We start from the raw sequence: 13,474 nt of genomic DNA, 5'->3' as shown, positions 1-13,474 counted from the left end.
TCTCACTGCTGAGTTTCCTGATCTGCTTTCCTTACTTCTTTTATGTTTCCCATGTATCAGATTGTATATTGCTAACTAGAGTAACTTGTATCAATAAAAACTCAGTGCTGTGACAGATGGGACTTAAGGTAAACATACCTTGAGGAATCACAAAAAAATGCTTAGTATGCACATAAAAATGGTAGCAGCTGTTAACTGACTTTGTTAACACTGGACAATTCTTAAAACTCAAATGTAGTTTACATTCTTTGCAAATGTGAATGTTTTAAATCAGTATAATGAATTACATTGCTTCATGTTTGGAGGGCAGCCCCTTCTACTTTCGGTTATTTTGCTTGTTTGTTAGTATTTGTTTGCTTAGTTATTGTAGCAAACTGTTTTACAAACCCTAGCATTAGATGAGAGACCTTTCTTGGAAGGAGAAGCTTATGCAGTTTGAGCAACTAAGAACTGTTAGATGTGGGAGAGAAAAGGATACTGTGAACAGCTACCTTCAGTTTTGTTGTTAGGATTGTAACAGCTGACCTCTGACCAGCCCCTTCTTCCAGATCACACATTTCAGAGTCTTCACTATTGCCTGATTTGCTTTGGTCTTTATATAGCGAAAACAACAGGTTAGAAGTATGGATAAAAGCATTAACAATTTTTGGCATATCTGCCAATATCTATCAGTATTGCATGACTTCATTAGAAGAAAACTACGTGTGCAAATTTCAAATGAACAAATAGTGTAATTTGTGTTGTATTGCTAACGTGAAATGTATGGCTGATGCAAGCTAAGGAAGGGCTTGGAAAACATTTCAAAATCTTGGTTGGGTTACTTCAGAAATTGTTTGTATGAAGAAGTTACTAGCAGAACTATAGTGATAATATGGAGATAATATAGTGAGTTTGATAATATAGTGATAATATCATGATAATATAGGGAGGGGTAGCTGGAGATAGGGACAGGGACTGCACCAGAGGGTGGTGGGCATGGAACAGGTCTGCCCAGGGCAGTGGCCGTGGATTCAAGATGCTGGAGTTCAAGAAGAATGGTCTCAGACATAGGGTCTGACTTTTGGGTCACCAGGAGTTGGACTCGATGATCCCTATGAGTCCCTTCCAACTCAGGATATTCTATAATAAAATTACGCTTGTGTAATTCCCAGTGTGAATATTTCTGTTCTGGAACAAATACACCTCAATGGAGAGCTGTAGATGCATAAAATATATAGATATACATATAATTATACTGAAATAAATACACTACTATAAAATTCTAGTTCTACTAGTAAATTTTCTCATGTAGACAAGCTTGTAGAAAGAAGGCAAATAAGAAGCTTCACACTGAAAATACATAAGGTGATATCTTATCTATGTGGGAAAATTGACTAAAATAGCAAGTGTAGAATAAAAACTATTTCTGGCTGGTCCAGAATAGTTTCCCTTGTAGACACTCTTGTAAAAAAAGATCTAGAATAACTATTGAGGGATACTCTAAACCTCAATAGATGTTCCAGTGAATTTCCCCATAGGGGTAAGCATCCTACACAATAAAAATAACATGGAAGAAGCCCTTTTAACTTCATAACATAAATCACTCAGAGGTTAGGAGATGCTAGAAAAAGAGTAGTCTGGGCAACTGTATCTAGCTCCTCTTTGAACACGTATTTTTTAATAACCAAGTATATAGTGATTAACATCACAGAATCACTTTTTTCTCATCCTTCATTCTGTGAATTTCCAATGGCATTTTTCAAAGGATGAATCACACAGTAAGGAAAGCTTTTGTCCCAGCATTTGTTCTCTATCTGGTTCATGAAACTGTTCCCCTGTTTGTGTGTAACGTTTGAGGTAGGGACTTGAAGGGCAAAAGGTGGTCTTGCTTCTGGCAGCAGAGGGCTGAATAGTTGTAGATCTATCTACCACATAATTGTGGTGCAATTGCAGGCAAGTCACTTGCAACTGATTTTTCCACAAGTGCTCCCTCAATTTCCAGCTTGAAACTCCTGACTTTAATTTACAGAAGAACCTGGTACTAGCAGTTACAATTCAAAGTGCACTTCCACTGTGGAACTGTATAAAGAACCATTTAAAGTCATGGTCTAAAAATTCATCTTCTGCTTGACCTTGACAGGGTAGCTAAAAATGCCTTTTGCCTTAATATCTGCCCACTTGTCTGTGAATGAGAAGACCCTCATCTTGTAGAAACACAAGGAAATAAATTAAGATTTCAAAAAATCTAGAAGCTCAAGAGGAAACGAATAACTATGTCTTTGGTGAAGAGCTTTAGCAGAGGTCTAGGGCCACCCACTGAAGAAGTAAAAAGACAATACTTCAATCACTTTCTCCATAATGAAGTACATTCATCTTGTGCACTGGACAAGACAGGAATCTGTGGAAAAAAACTGGTATGGTACTCAGACAAGGATGGTAGGCTACTGTTGTCCTACTATTCTGTAACTTTTCAGTGTTTATTTATATGACTCTAAGGCTGTTCTCTTAACTTCATTTTTTATTTGGATATATTTCAAGGCTTTTACAAAAGCAGAATAGTAACATAAGTCAGTTGTTTGGTGAGATTATATTTCTACTTGGAGATATGAGATCTTCTGTCAGTTGAATGGATGAAGAAGCTGATAGGTTGTGTTATCATCTTATTTGTCCTGCTCTAAAAGGGAATGAGATGTGCTGTGTTCATGAGCTGAAGGCAGAGGCATACAAGGCATAGGATTATCAGTTTGGTTGAATGGGGAAGATGCTTTAATGAATATAGGCCTTTTTCACTCATTCCTCTCAAACTTGATTCCCGTAGTACTTGTTCTGCTCCACTCTCATTACCTCCTCACATTGTTCTCCACATATCTGCATTCCCAGGGCCTCAGTACTTCTTTTCCTCAGCCTTCTCCTTTCCGTTCTTTCCACATCATCCATGAACCCTCATTTCCTCTTCTCATTTCAGTCCTCTTCCAGCTCCTATTTGGCCTCTGTCCCTAGGTCATCTCTGCATCCTTTCTACCATCTAATCAACGTAATCTCCTGCCTTGCTTTATCACAAGTGCTTCCTCTTTTCTCCCCTAATTTCTGTCCTCTGCCCAAGTGACTCCTACTTTCTTCTCTGCACAATCAGGCTATCCCTTCTTCAGATCCAAGTTCATATCTCTGCCTCTTAACAGTCTTCATCTTCCATCATTTCTTTTTCTTCAGATTCAAGGTTAATTATTGCCCCCTTTGCATCTAAATCTACTCCAGCCCTCCCTGAAAGCCATTGGAAGATTGCAGAAAATGATCACCAGGAAGAAAGGCAGTTTGGTCTCTGTATCCTTACTGCCATCCTGGCCTACAGCCAGTGCCACAACCACAGCAGGAGGGGTTCTTCTCCATATTCTCTAGTCCTAGGCTCAGTACAGAGAAAACCTCAAAGGAGATTCTACACAGAGGTCTAACAAATCTCTATTGAGGAAACAGGAATTTTGGAGGCTCACTTGCCTGGACTTATTTGAGACAGTTTTATTCGGGATGGCAAGAACTCCATTACTGTCTTAAATGTTAACTTTCTGACAGCTATCAAGGTGGTGAATCAAGAACTGAAGGTTGTAAAACAACTGAAATTGTTACAATTTTTTTTTCATCCTAGGCAAAACAGCATGTTTTATTAACCTAATTTTCAGAAATGGCTGAGCTGAAATTTGTCTTATATTGCAAATGCCAAGCAAAATTGGCCTTATTGAATACCCTGCCAGTGGGAATGAATAGCACTGAGAAGATACTTGGAGTGCTTCTTCCTTGTTCAAACCTCAAGCAAGTTAAATCAACAGGTGGGAAACTTGGGGTGAAGAATATACATTTCACACATTTATACTGAGGGATGAGACTTGGATCTTAAGAGTGTTCCAAAGGGAGAGGGCATTTACAGAAATTCCCTGTAGAAAGCGTGGCAATAATTATGCAGGAATAAGAAGTTTGGGCATTGATCTTGTAAATTTATTTTTCAGGCTTCATTCAGTCCCAAGTACCCAACAGAGCACGTAATGTGAGGGAAATGTCAGTACATTTCTGCCATTTTTGCGTAGAGTTCTCACATGCTCAGAAATCAGAGAGATACTTGATAGTTGCCCAGCATATTCTACACAGCATAGCAAACCACAAACTGGAGTGTTTGCTGCTACTTCAGTAGCTAAATAATTGCTTGAGGCAAGATTGTGCACACCTGCTAAGAGAATAACTCTACAAGAGGTCATGCCACATCTCTGAAATTACTAAGAGACCATGAGAAACAAGTCAGGATTGGGCTTGAATAACTTTACTGTTCCATGCTCTTTGTTTCAATTCCTTTCACTCTTCATTCTGATCAAGTTTTCCTGTATTTTTTGCAATTTTTTTAAAAAAAGATTTTCTAATTAAAAAAAAATCAATCATTTATCTCTTACTACTTCTCTTCACTTACTTTATACATTTATTCCTCCTGCGATGCCCTTTATTTTTTTACTTACCCTTCTTTTTTCTTAAGTTTCTTGACCTGTTTCACGCTTCATAGCTTTTCCCTTTTGTCTTATCCTCACCTCATCATCCTTCACCATCAACCAATGCTAGTTCTTCTTAATACGTATAATTATGATTACTACCAGAGAAAGAACATTTTAAAAGATGGTCTGCCTAGATGGCTGCAAGATTCATTTCCATTCTTCATGTCCCTTTTGTGCAATTTCTTCATATTGTTTTATCCCATCCCTGTTCTCTTTATTCTTCTTTGTTTTCTCTTCACTTAACTCTATATTACCATTCCTCATTTTATATGGTATTTAATTTTTCTGCTCTCAGATATATCCCTCTTCTCATTTCTTACCTTTTCTAGCATAGGTTTTATTTGTGGAAATCACTTTCTTCTCCTCATATTCTGGGACGTGGGTCTCAGTGACATTCCTTTTTTCTTTCCAAATTCATTTTACTGTCATCTGATACTATAAAATTAAAACGCTTCTCACATACAAGTTATTCTTCTCTTTCCCCTGAGCTCCACTATATTTCCCATTAACAGTGCTTTGTCCTGCCTCTATCATCCACATTATATTTTGTTGGCTTTTCTCTGCCAGCTCTTTCTCCTCCTGTCTGACTGGGGATACCAACCCCTGTAATCCCTTCCACGGTAGAACTCTACACTACAGAAATTTGCTTTCTCCTTTGGAGTGCAACTCCTTCCTATCACCAGAGAATTTGCAAGCATTGGAAACTCATAGAATGTTCATGTTAGAATTCAGAAGTGGGAGGGAAGTAGTATTCCCTTCAGTTTTTAGGAAGTTTTTAGTACAGAAGAACCCATGGATTTTTTTCTTCTGCTCTGCTTGTCCACCTTCTCTATCCACCAGGACATTCGGTGGAATCTTAGTTGGACTTCTTTTTGTTCTTTTGCTTTATGTATGTTTCATGTAGTAGTCCTAGAAAACTCTCATCTTTTTCCAGGGCCTATTAGTTTCACAAACATAACAATCACAGAGTATGAAGCCATAATATACATTTGGAATCTTCACTCTAAATATTGTTACTGTAGATCCTAACCACTTAGTGAGATTAGCATTCTTCATTTTCCTCTTGTCTCTGTGCAGTCTTTCGCAAGTCTATAATCAAAGAATATCAGGCCGTTATAATCACAAAATAAACAAGAGAGTTAGGCAAAGTAGACTACGATAACAATAGAGAATAAATGGAAGGCATACCCTTATCCTGGGCTCACCCACAAAACACCAGTAGAGGCAATCTCCAGAAAAGATCCTTCCCCACTGGTAGCCAGCTCTTAAATAGGTCTATTGCCTCTTAAATAGGTGAATTGCCTTCACCTGTGCTCCTCTGGCTGACTCATGGCTCATCTCAGGTGATCAATCAGAGGTTCAGGCTGTGACTTAGCAGTTCCCATACAGCAAGAAATCCACTTAATTTAAAAAGTACCAGTTTAATTACAGTCTTCAATCAACAACTCTTCCTAAAATGTGAAGTAAACTCTACACTTAACTGTTTTGAAAGATTAAAACGTATTGAAACCAAGTCCATTATTTATTTGATTATATTTTTGCATATGGATAAATTAGTCCACAAAGTCCAAGATTATGTATTGATGACATTTTAATGACAATAGAATAAAACAGATAGGTGATGTTACATGATGATATCAGTAGAGAGGGCTTCATAGTACTACTTGAGTAGTATGGAGCTGATAGAAATCAAGGGACTACTTCTATGGTTTTCAAATGGCTTTGAATCATACCTGCAGTAGAAGTGTTTCTGATTTGATAGAAACACTGTTTTCCCTCGAGTGCAGAGATAAAAGGCTTCAGCATTTGTGTCCACCTCTGTAAGCACTTTCCTTCTCCCAAAGATACTATATAAGAATGAAGCCTTTTTCTCAACAGATACTGCACCATAAATAAAGATGTACTTCCGTATTCCTGAAGTACATCACAGGGGTTCTTTTATCATGTTTAGGAGAGCTCTGTCCAATTTCTCTCTTGTCCAAGATCCCTGTGCAGGAAAGGACTTCCCAAGATACTTAGTGTTATAACAATGTCATACCAGAAGAATTCAGCAGAACTTGGAAGAACTTCTATGTAAACATGAGCAAACATAGAATCCCTTAGGTTTCTTACCTTCCTCTATATTCCTAACAGTAATTCGGGGGGCTGGAGCACTACAGGTGACAGCAGCAATAAAGTTTGCTAATTCGAGCATTCTCTGGGAACATCTGAACTGTGCTTTGTAACATCCCTCTAGTCAGAGGCCTTAAAATGCAGAAAAGAGGTGAGAAAACTCACTGTCTTAGTGCCCTTTACAAAAGTGAATCTGGGGTCATTATCATTTATGAGATTTTGTAAATTTATCTGTCGCCATCCAGAGAACCAAAGGGCTGATAAGCAACCAGCTCCACTCTGTGCTTATGAAAATCACATCTGGTATGAGAGGTAGACTGTGTATAGGATAAGGAGGAACATTTCACGTCCACAAAGGCAATTACTTTAAAAACCAAGTAGCCCTACCTTAGCCTCCCACTGCTTATAAGTAAATAATATGTTTCCTAACTTTATACAATTTGAGTGCATTGATGTGTGTACAGATGCTGTACCATACTGACAGGATGAGTGTTGAGTATTGCCAACATGAGGTTCAGCCTTTACGTTTGTTTACCTGTATTCTTAGTTCACGTGGTTCCTGGCTATATATATGTGTATTCTAAAATTGCTACACAAGCTTTTATCAATCAGTCTTCAAATCAATATAGGATAAGTTTATAGCAGAGAAGTCTCTTCCCTCTGTCTCTATTATTGGACTGAAAGATTTCTTATAGGACATTTCCACCATAAGGGAATTTTACATCAGGTTTGTAAGCCACTGAAAATAAAATTGTTGTTGCTGTAATGCTGACATGCCCTTAGCTGTAGCAGCACTAGCAGGAGCCAGGGTAATATAGGGTTCAAAATAGTAATGCAGGCTAGCATTGTCCTTGGACAACTGCTTGTATTTACAGAAATTGATGGGTTATTGTGCTGCAAACTTTTCACCTAAGAAGTCTGAGAAATGAGGTGAAGAATAGAGATATCTCGCTGGGAGAATGGCTTCACTACACGCAGTATTGCACAACACTTTGAAATCTTCCACCATCCAAGTCCCATGCTGTCTCTGGCTTGGCAAACGCTTTCATTTAGCCAGGGATCAGTAGCTTGGGGAGAAAAAAGTTCCATTCTCCAGCTGTTGTGTCATCTCCCTTGATAAGTCCTAAATTGGCTGAGTTATCCAGCACCAAAGGAGCTTTTCTGCGGTAGACATGCTTTATTATGTGCCCTTTCAGGGACAAAGGCTTCTGTGTCAGTAAAACCACTATGGAGAGCGAGGACAGATTTACTCTCACAGCATCATAAGCATTATCTTCTGAGGGGCTAATGTAAAAGTAAAAAATTGTGCAGCATTACCATCCAAAGCCTAATGGCTGATGTTGCAAATACACCGCTCCTTGATTATCAGCCTGATGGGAGGCAGAAGGAAAACTGAAAGGCTGCTTTTCACAAGGGCGTATTTTGAAATACGATTTTTAAATGAGGAAGGGTGTGCTTTTTGTTTGAGCTTGTTCTTTTAATGAGTTAGTTTGGGTGTTTGACTAGTGGTTTGGGCTGAGTATTGTAGAATAGGGAAGGAAGGTTTGTAAATCTCCTTATTTGACAGTTATTTTAGATGAAATGGAAAGTCTTGCTTTCAAGTTAAAAACCCAAGCAGTTTGTGCGTGTGTTTTGCACTCCCCACAGACTGCAAATAAATACATTGACAGAAGCCTGTCTTGTGCATGCAGTGAGAAGGGGGAACAGGGAACATGACTTGTCAGAAGTGGGAGGAAAGATTGTGAAGCCCAGATGGCAGTGAGGACCCCAGCCAACCCCTCGCGCTGAGGGGAGCTTGCCCATTTTTCAGGAATTCAGCGATGATGTCTTTGAACATCTTTCACCACCACCTGGAAGCACTGCTGCTTTGTTAGATTTTAGCAACCTGAACATCCTTTATAACACACCTGGCAAAGCGAGCCCGCTTCTGTTTATGGGAGAAAGAGACAAGTACCGAAAAATAAATTAACATGACAGTGAAATATATGGTGTAAGCCATAACCCACTCATACATGACGTGAAGAACTGACACAATTCAAAAAATATTTCAACAGATCCTCAAACAGCCACTGGAGAAGTGGATGGGGTGAATCTGGAAGAAATCCGAGAATTTGCCAAAGCTTTTAAAATCCGGCGCCTGTCCCTTGGCCTGACCCAGACTCAAGTTGGCCAAGCCCTAAGCGCCACCGAAGGCCCAGCCTATAGCCAGTCTGCCATCTGCAGGTAACAAGTTACATCATAAACTCTCCTCTCCTCTCTTTGTTCTTCAGAATTACTCAGTTTATCGTGAGGAGCATGCTCAGGTTGGAGTCATATCTTTTTAGAATGTGTTATTTTTTCTGGGATTTAAACTCACCGATATGTTGGTATCTTGGCAGATAAGATGTTCTTCTTGTGTAGCCCTCAAGTAACTTTGGTCTTTTTTTTTTTTTCCCCTTCTACGTTCTTTTTTTTTTTTTTTTTTTTTCTTCCCTTCTACTTTTTGAACAAGTGAGAAACAATGTTCCTAGCACAGAGACTTAATTCAGTAGACAAGTTGGAAACCCTGCTGGTGCTGGATAAGCACCAGCTGACCCTCTTCATACTGTGCCATTTTCTACAGATAGGGTTACTGAACAAATATTTCATGGCTGCACCCCTGCTAAGTTAAAACCTGTATTACTGTGGTTAGCACTTCGTATATAGGATGTTAATGATTTAACTAGGCAACACAGAAGGGAAAAAAGTATCTTTCCTGCTATCTTGCAAATCAGCAGCTATTCATCTTTTATCACCTAAATATATATTAATAAATAAGTAATTAATTAAAAAATAACAGACAACCCATGTATGCAAAGCAGGACTAGAAATGTGCCCTAATCATGGGAAATAGTAATACAGTCGTGACAGAGTTAGTTAGAAGCAAACACCGTATATGCATGTATGTGTGTTACAGTAATGCCATGTTTATGCATGAGATAACAAACACACTTAGGTAACAGCTTTTTCCTCTTGGGCAATGCCTTATAGTCCTGCTCCATCAGTGAAAGCCAAGAAACCAACTCTAAGCTCATTTAAGTGGATTTTGTTCTTGGTGATCCATGAAATGTTCTGTCTTTTTATCTGCTCTTTATACTTTTAATGTATTCCCCATAGAACGGAAGTGTACTTTTCCTGCAGTTTAAGACTAAGGTTATAAATAACATCAGTATGGGGTAGTGAGCTTGCAGCTCACATTTTGCTCAATGATTTTCCATAAAACCCATTGATTGTTGTTAAATACAAAAAGCTCCATAGGATCCTCTCACTTCTATGGCCTCCCCTACTGTTTTTTCTTATAAGATACCTCCCTGTAGAAAATAACCTTTATTCAGTCTATACAAGGATACTACTGCTGGGAAATTTGTTTCAAGACTTGTATATCGTTATTCCAAACAACGTGTTCTGCAGTATCAACACTAACAAGCAAAGCCAATGATACGAATGCTATTGCTCCCTGTTGCTTAAGTTTTTTTTTCTTTCTTATGGTCAGTTGGTAAAGAATGCCTAAAACAGGTGGAGTTTTTGGCAATTGCCCATTTGTAGCCTGAAGATACTCTTTAATAAACAATACTTCTAAGTGATAAATTGCAGTTCCTTTTGCCTATGCCTAATTTGCCGTCTCCTAATTTCCTCAATCTACCTCATGCCTGAGAAAACCAGTGGGGATTGTTGAATTTTACTAAGCAAAAGGGTTCTTCGCTAATGTATTATCATGAAAACCCAAATAAAGAGGAAATTGGAGCATAGACACAGCTAAGTAAAGCCAAGACATATGGAAGCCTTTGACAAAGGGCAAATTTTGCCACATTTGAGGGGTAAATGGGTAAATGGCTAAGAACAACACGACTGGATGCAGAAGTTGGTCCCAGATATTTGCAAAGTAATAGTGGTTTTTCTTTCCTTTGACCCCTAAGGATGGCTATCATTTGGGGGTGTAATAATCTGCTATGACTATGCATTTCTTGTTAGACACCACGTTATTATGTTTCAGTGGCAGTATGCTGCTACTCAGAAGTAGAAGTTTCAACATTTCTTTTAACGTTAACAAAGGAGATTCAATGGAAAGAGCAGCAACGAAATCAAGCTGAACGACCAACATGACCCAAATATCACTGGGTGCCAAGGATGGACACCTTGCAGCCAGTCCCACACTAGGATGCCAGGCGTGTTATTATTTGAAATTATTATTATTATATTTTCGTCTCTTTTTTTGTTTGTGGGAAATGCTTTGTTTGTTGCTGAAGTATTTCCCACAGCTGCCATGCGCCAAACAGAGTCTCTTAAAGCTGCCAACTCCAGCCATTGAGTTGCTTTGCACCAAGATATTAACTCAGCCAGTCTCATCTCCCATGCACAGCGTGATCAGCTGTGGCAGTGGTGCTCGAGTACTGGGAAAGCTGGAGAGGGCAGCAGCACCAGGCAGTAACAGTCTCCTGGATTAAATATGTCAGCGTGTGGGAGGGATGTGGGTGAAGTAGAGAAATATGAATGGGTGGCATCAGACAAATTGGGCGTAGAGATTTTTAATGCATAGTAAGAGAGTATGAACCTGACAAATAAAAGAAACAAAAACTTACATGGCTTGAAGAATGAACTCAGCTCTTCTGCTTGTTTATGAAAAGATGAAAGCTTTGTGTAGCTGCTTTTCCAGATGTCTTATAATACTTGTAAAATCTGGTTTGGCAAAAGACTTTTGATGGCAAAATGATATATAGAAGACCTCATTTACAGGAAATGATATCATTCTGGTACGGGTTGTAGAAATCCCACAATAAACCCAGCTTGGTGCCACAGCGTATTAGTAGACTATTATGCTGGGTTTCATCTGGAAAACATGAGTCTGTCTTTGCACGTTGTGGGGGTAGTGAAGATAATTGCAAAGCATCCAGCTGTTTCAGCCGGACACCACTGGAGCTACGGGAATCTGTTTCGGACGCAGAAAAAGGATATAGTGTTAACTTGCAAACAGTGAAAATTGCTGAAAAATGAAAGGAAAGGAAATGTGATATTCAGAGGCTAGTAGCTGCCATTGGTTTGTGTTATTAAAGCTGTGGTATTTGGACCAGATGGGGTGGGAAAGGAAACAAAGGGATTAATCGCAAAGAAGAGACGATAAAAAGCAATTGCCTTCGATGTCATTTCCTGTAATTAGATTTTAACCTGAAGGGTTTTGAAGATCATCAGAAATATGAAAATGGGAGTCATAACCTGTATTATTCAGCGTGCTTAGAATTTTGTTGTAGTATTTGTTTTGTGATAGTTTAAATATCTGGCTATATATATATTAATGGATATAGATATCTGTTAGTTTTGGTAATCCATTGTAAATTATCTCTGCCAGTCAATTAGTCAGGCAGGCAGGAAGTCCCACCCTGGCAGAGCATCAGTGTAAGACTCTTCTTTCTCAATTTTCCCTCAGACACACCATCCTGAGAAGCCACTTTTTCCTACCACAGGAAGCCCAAGAGAACACTATAGCTAGCAGTCTGACAGCCAAACTGAACCCTGGCCTTTTGTATCCTGCCAGGTTTGAAAAGCTGGACATCACCCCTAAAAGTGCCCAGAAGATAAAGCCGGTGCTTGAGCGGTGGATGGCTGAGGCTGAGGCCCGCCATCGAGCAGGTATGCAGAACCTTACCGAGTTTATCGGAAGTGAACCCTCCAAAAAGCGCAAGAGGCGTACCTCATTCACGCCACAGGCCCTTGAGATCTTGAATGCTCACTTTGAGAAGAACACGCACCCCTCTGGGCAGGAAATGACAGAGATTGCAGAGAAACTGAACTATGACCGGGAAGTAGTTAGAGTTTGGTTCTGCAATAAGAGGCAAGCACTGAAGAACACAATTAAACGTTTGAAACAGCATGAGCCTGCGACAGCAGTTCCTATGGAGCCCTTAACAGACTCACTGGAAGAAAACTCCTAAAAGCAAAGCAAAACAAAACCACACACAAAAAAACCCTGCACCGACAGAAACCTAACCATTCGAACTCTGTGAAAATACCTGTTCATCACCCTTGTAAGTAAATGACTGAGAAAACTACAAGAAGGACAGAACAGTTTATAAATGTCCGTGAGTTTTCCTATATAAAAACAAAACAAAGAACTGCACAACACTTAGCGTGTGTGTCGTAGAATTAGTTCCCCCAAAAAAAGAAAAAGCCAGTTGTTTTTTTTTTTGTTGTTGGTTTTTTTTTAATGGACTTAAAGTAAACCAAATAACTGCTGACTTTTTTCTGTATATTATGAAAATGTGAACACATTTTAAGGAAAAAAAAAAAAAAAAGAAAACACGCAAAAAAAAAAAAAAAAAAGAAAAAAAAAAAAGAAAAAAAAAACCTTTTATCTGTTTAAAAGAGAATACAAGCCTGCCACCTGGAGGAGTGATTGTAGCCTTTCAGGTATCAAGTGCTGATTCACTAAGAAAACTATTAACCAAAGTCAGAAACATGGAATTGCAAACTAGATTGTTAGTCTACTCTTTTAATGGTGTAAATCTGTGTTACGAATTTTTACATTTGTATTTTGCAAAGAGGAAAACAACAGGATTAATTTCTCTCATCCATGGTCACACCCCTGCAGGTGTGTAAAACAGGTGTCAAAGCCATTCCATGATGGTCACCTCCTTTTCTTTTGTTTGTTTTTAGCTGACAGTTATGCAATCTCCAAGTGTTTGGGTGCCAAAAATCATTTTTTTAATTGTGATTTGCAGGGTTTGGTATTTGTCTTCTAAGGGCGTAAATCTCAGTTGGCATTTCTACTTTTGATTTTTTTTTTTTATGACTCTTTTTGCTGCCTTCAGCTCATTCTCCACCCTTTCCCTACAATCCCATAA

At 38.9% G+C, this 13,474-nt stretch overlaps 1 protein-coding gene across 1 annotated transcript in view; it reads left to right on the top strand.

The window, feature by feature from the left end:
* The window catches only part of POU6F2 (POU class 6 homeobox 2), a gene marked incomplete at both ends in the record, with an annotated part of 303,527 nt that extends 290,962 nt beyond the window's left edge, over positions 1 to 12,565 (top strand). Inside the window, 2 exons of the mRNA XM_079538058.1 lie at positions 8,675 to 8,843; positions 12,061 to 12,565. Coding sequence (XP_079394184.1) covers positions 8,675 to 8,843; positions 12,061 to 12,565 — 674 coding nt within the window. The remainder of the gene's footprint in view (positions 1 to 8,674; positions 8,844 to 12,060) is intronic.
* Positions 12,566 to 13,474: the final 909 nt, after the last annotated feature.

This window comes from Tetrao urogallus, assembly GCF_951394365.1.
Source record: "Tetrao urogallus genome assembly, chromosome: 7".
In the NCBI taxonomy this organism is placed as follows: Eukaryota; Metazoa; Chordata; class Aves; order Galliformes; family Phasianidae; genus Tetrao; species Tetrao urogallus.
This window is presented reverse-complemented; position numbering and strand designations above follow the sequence as displayed.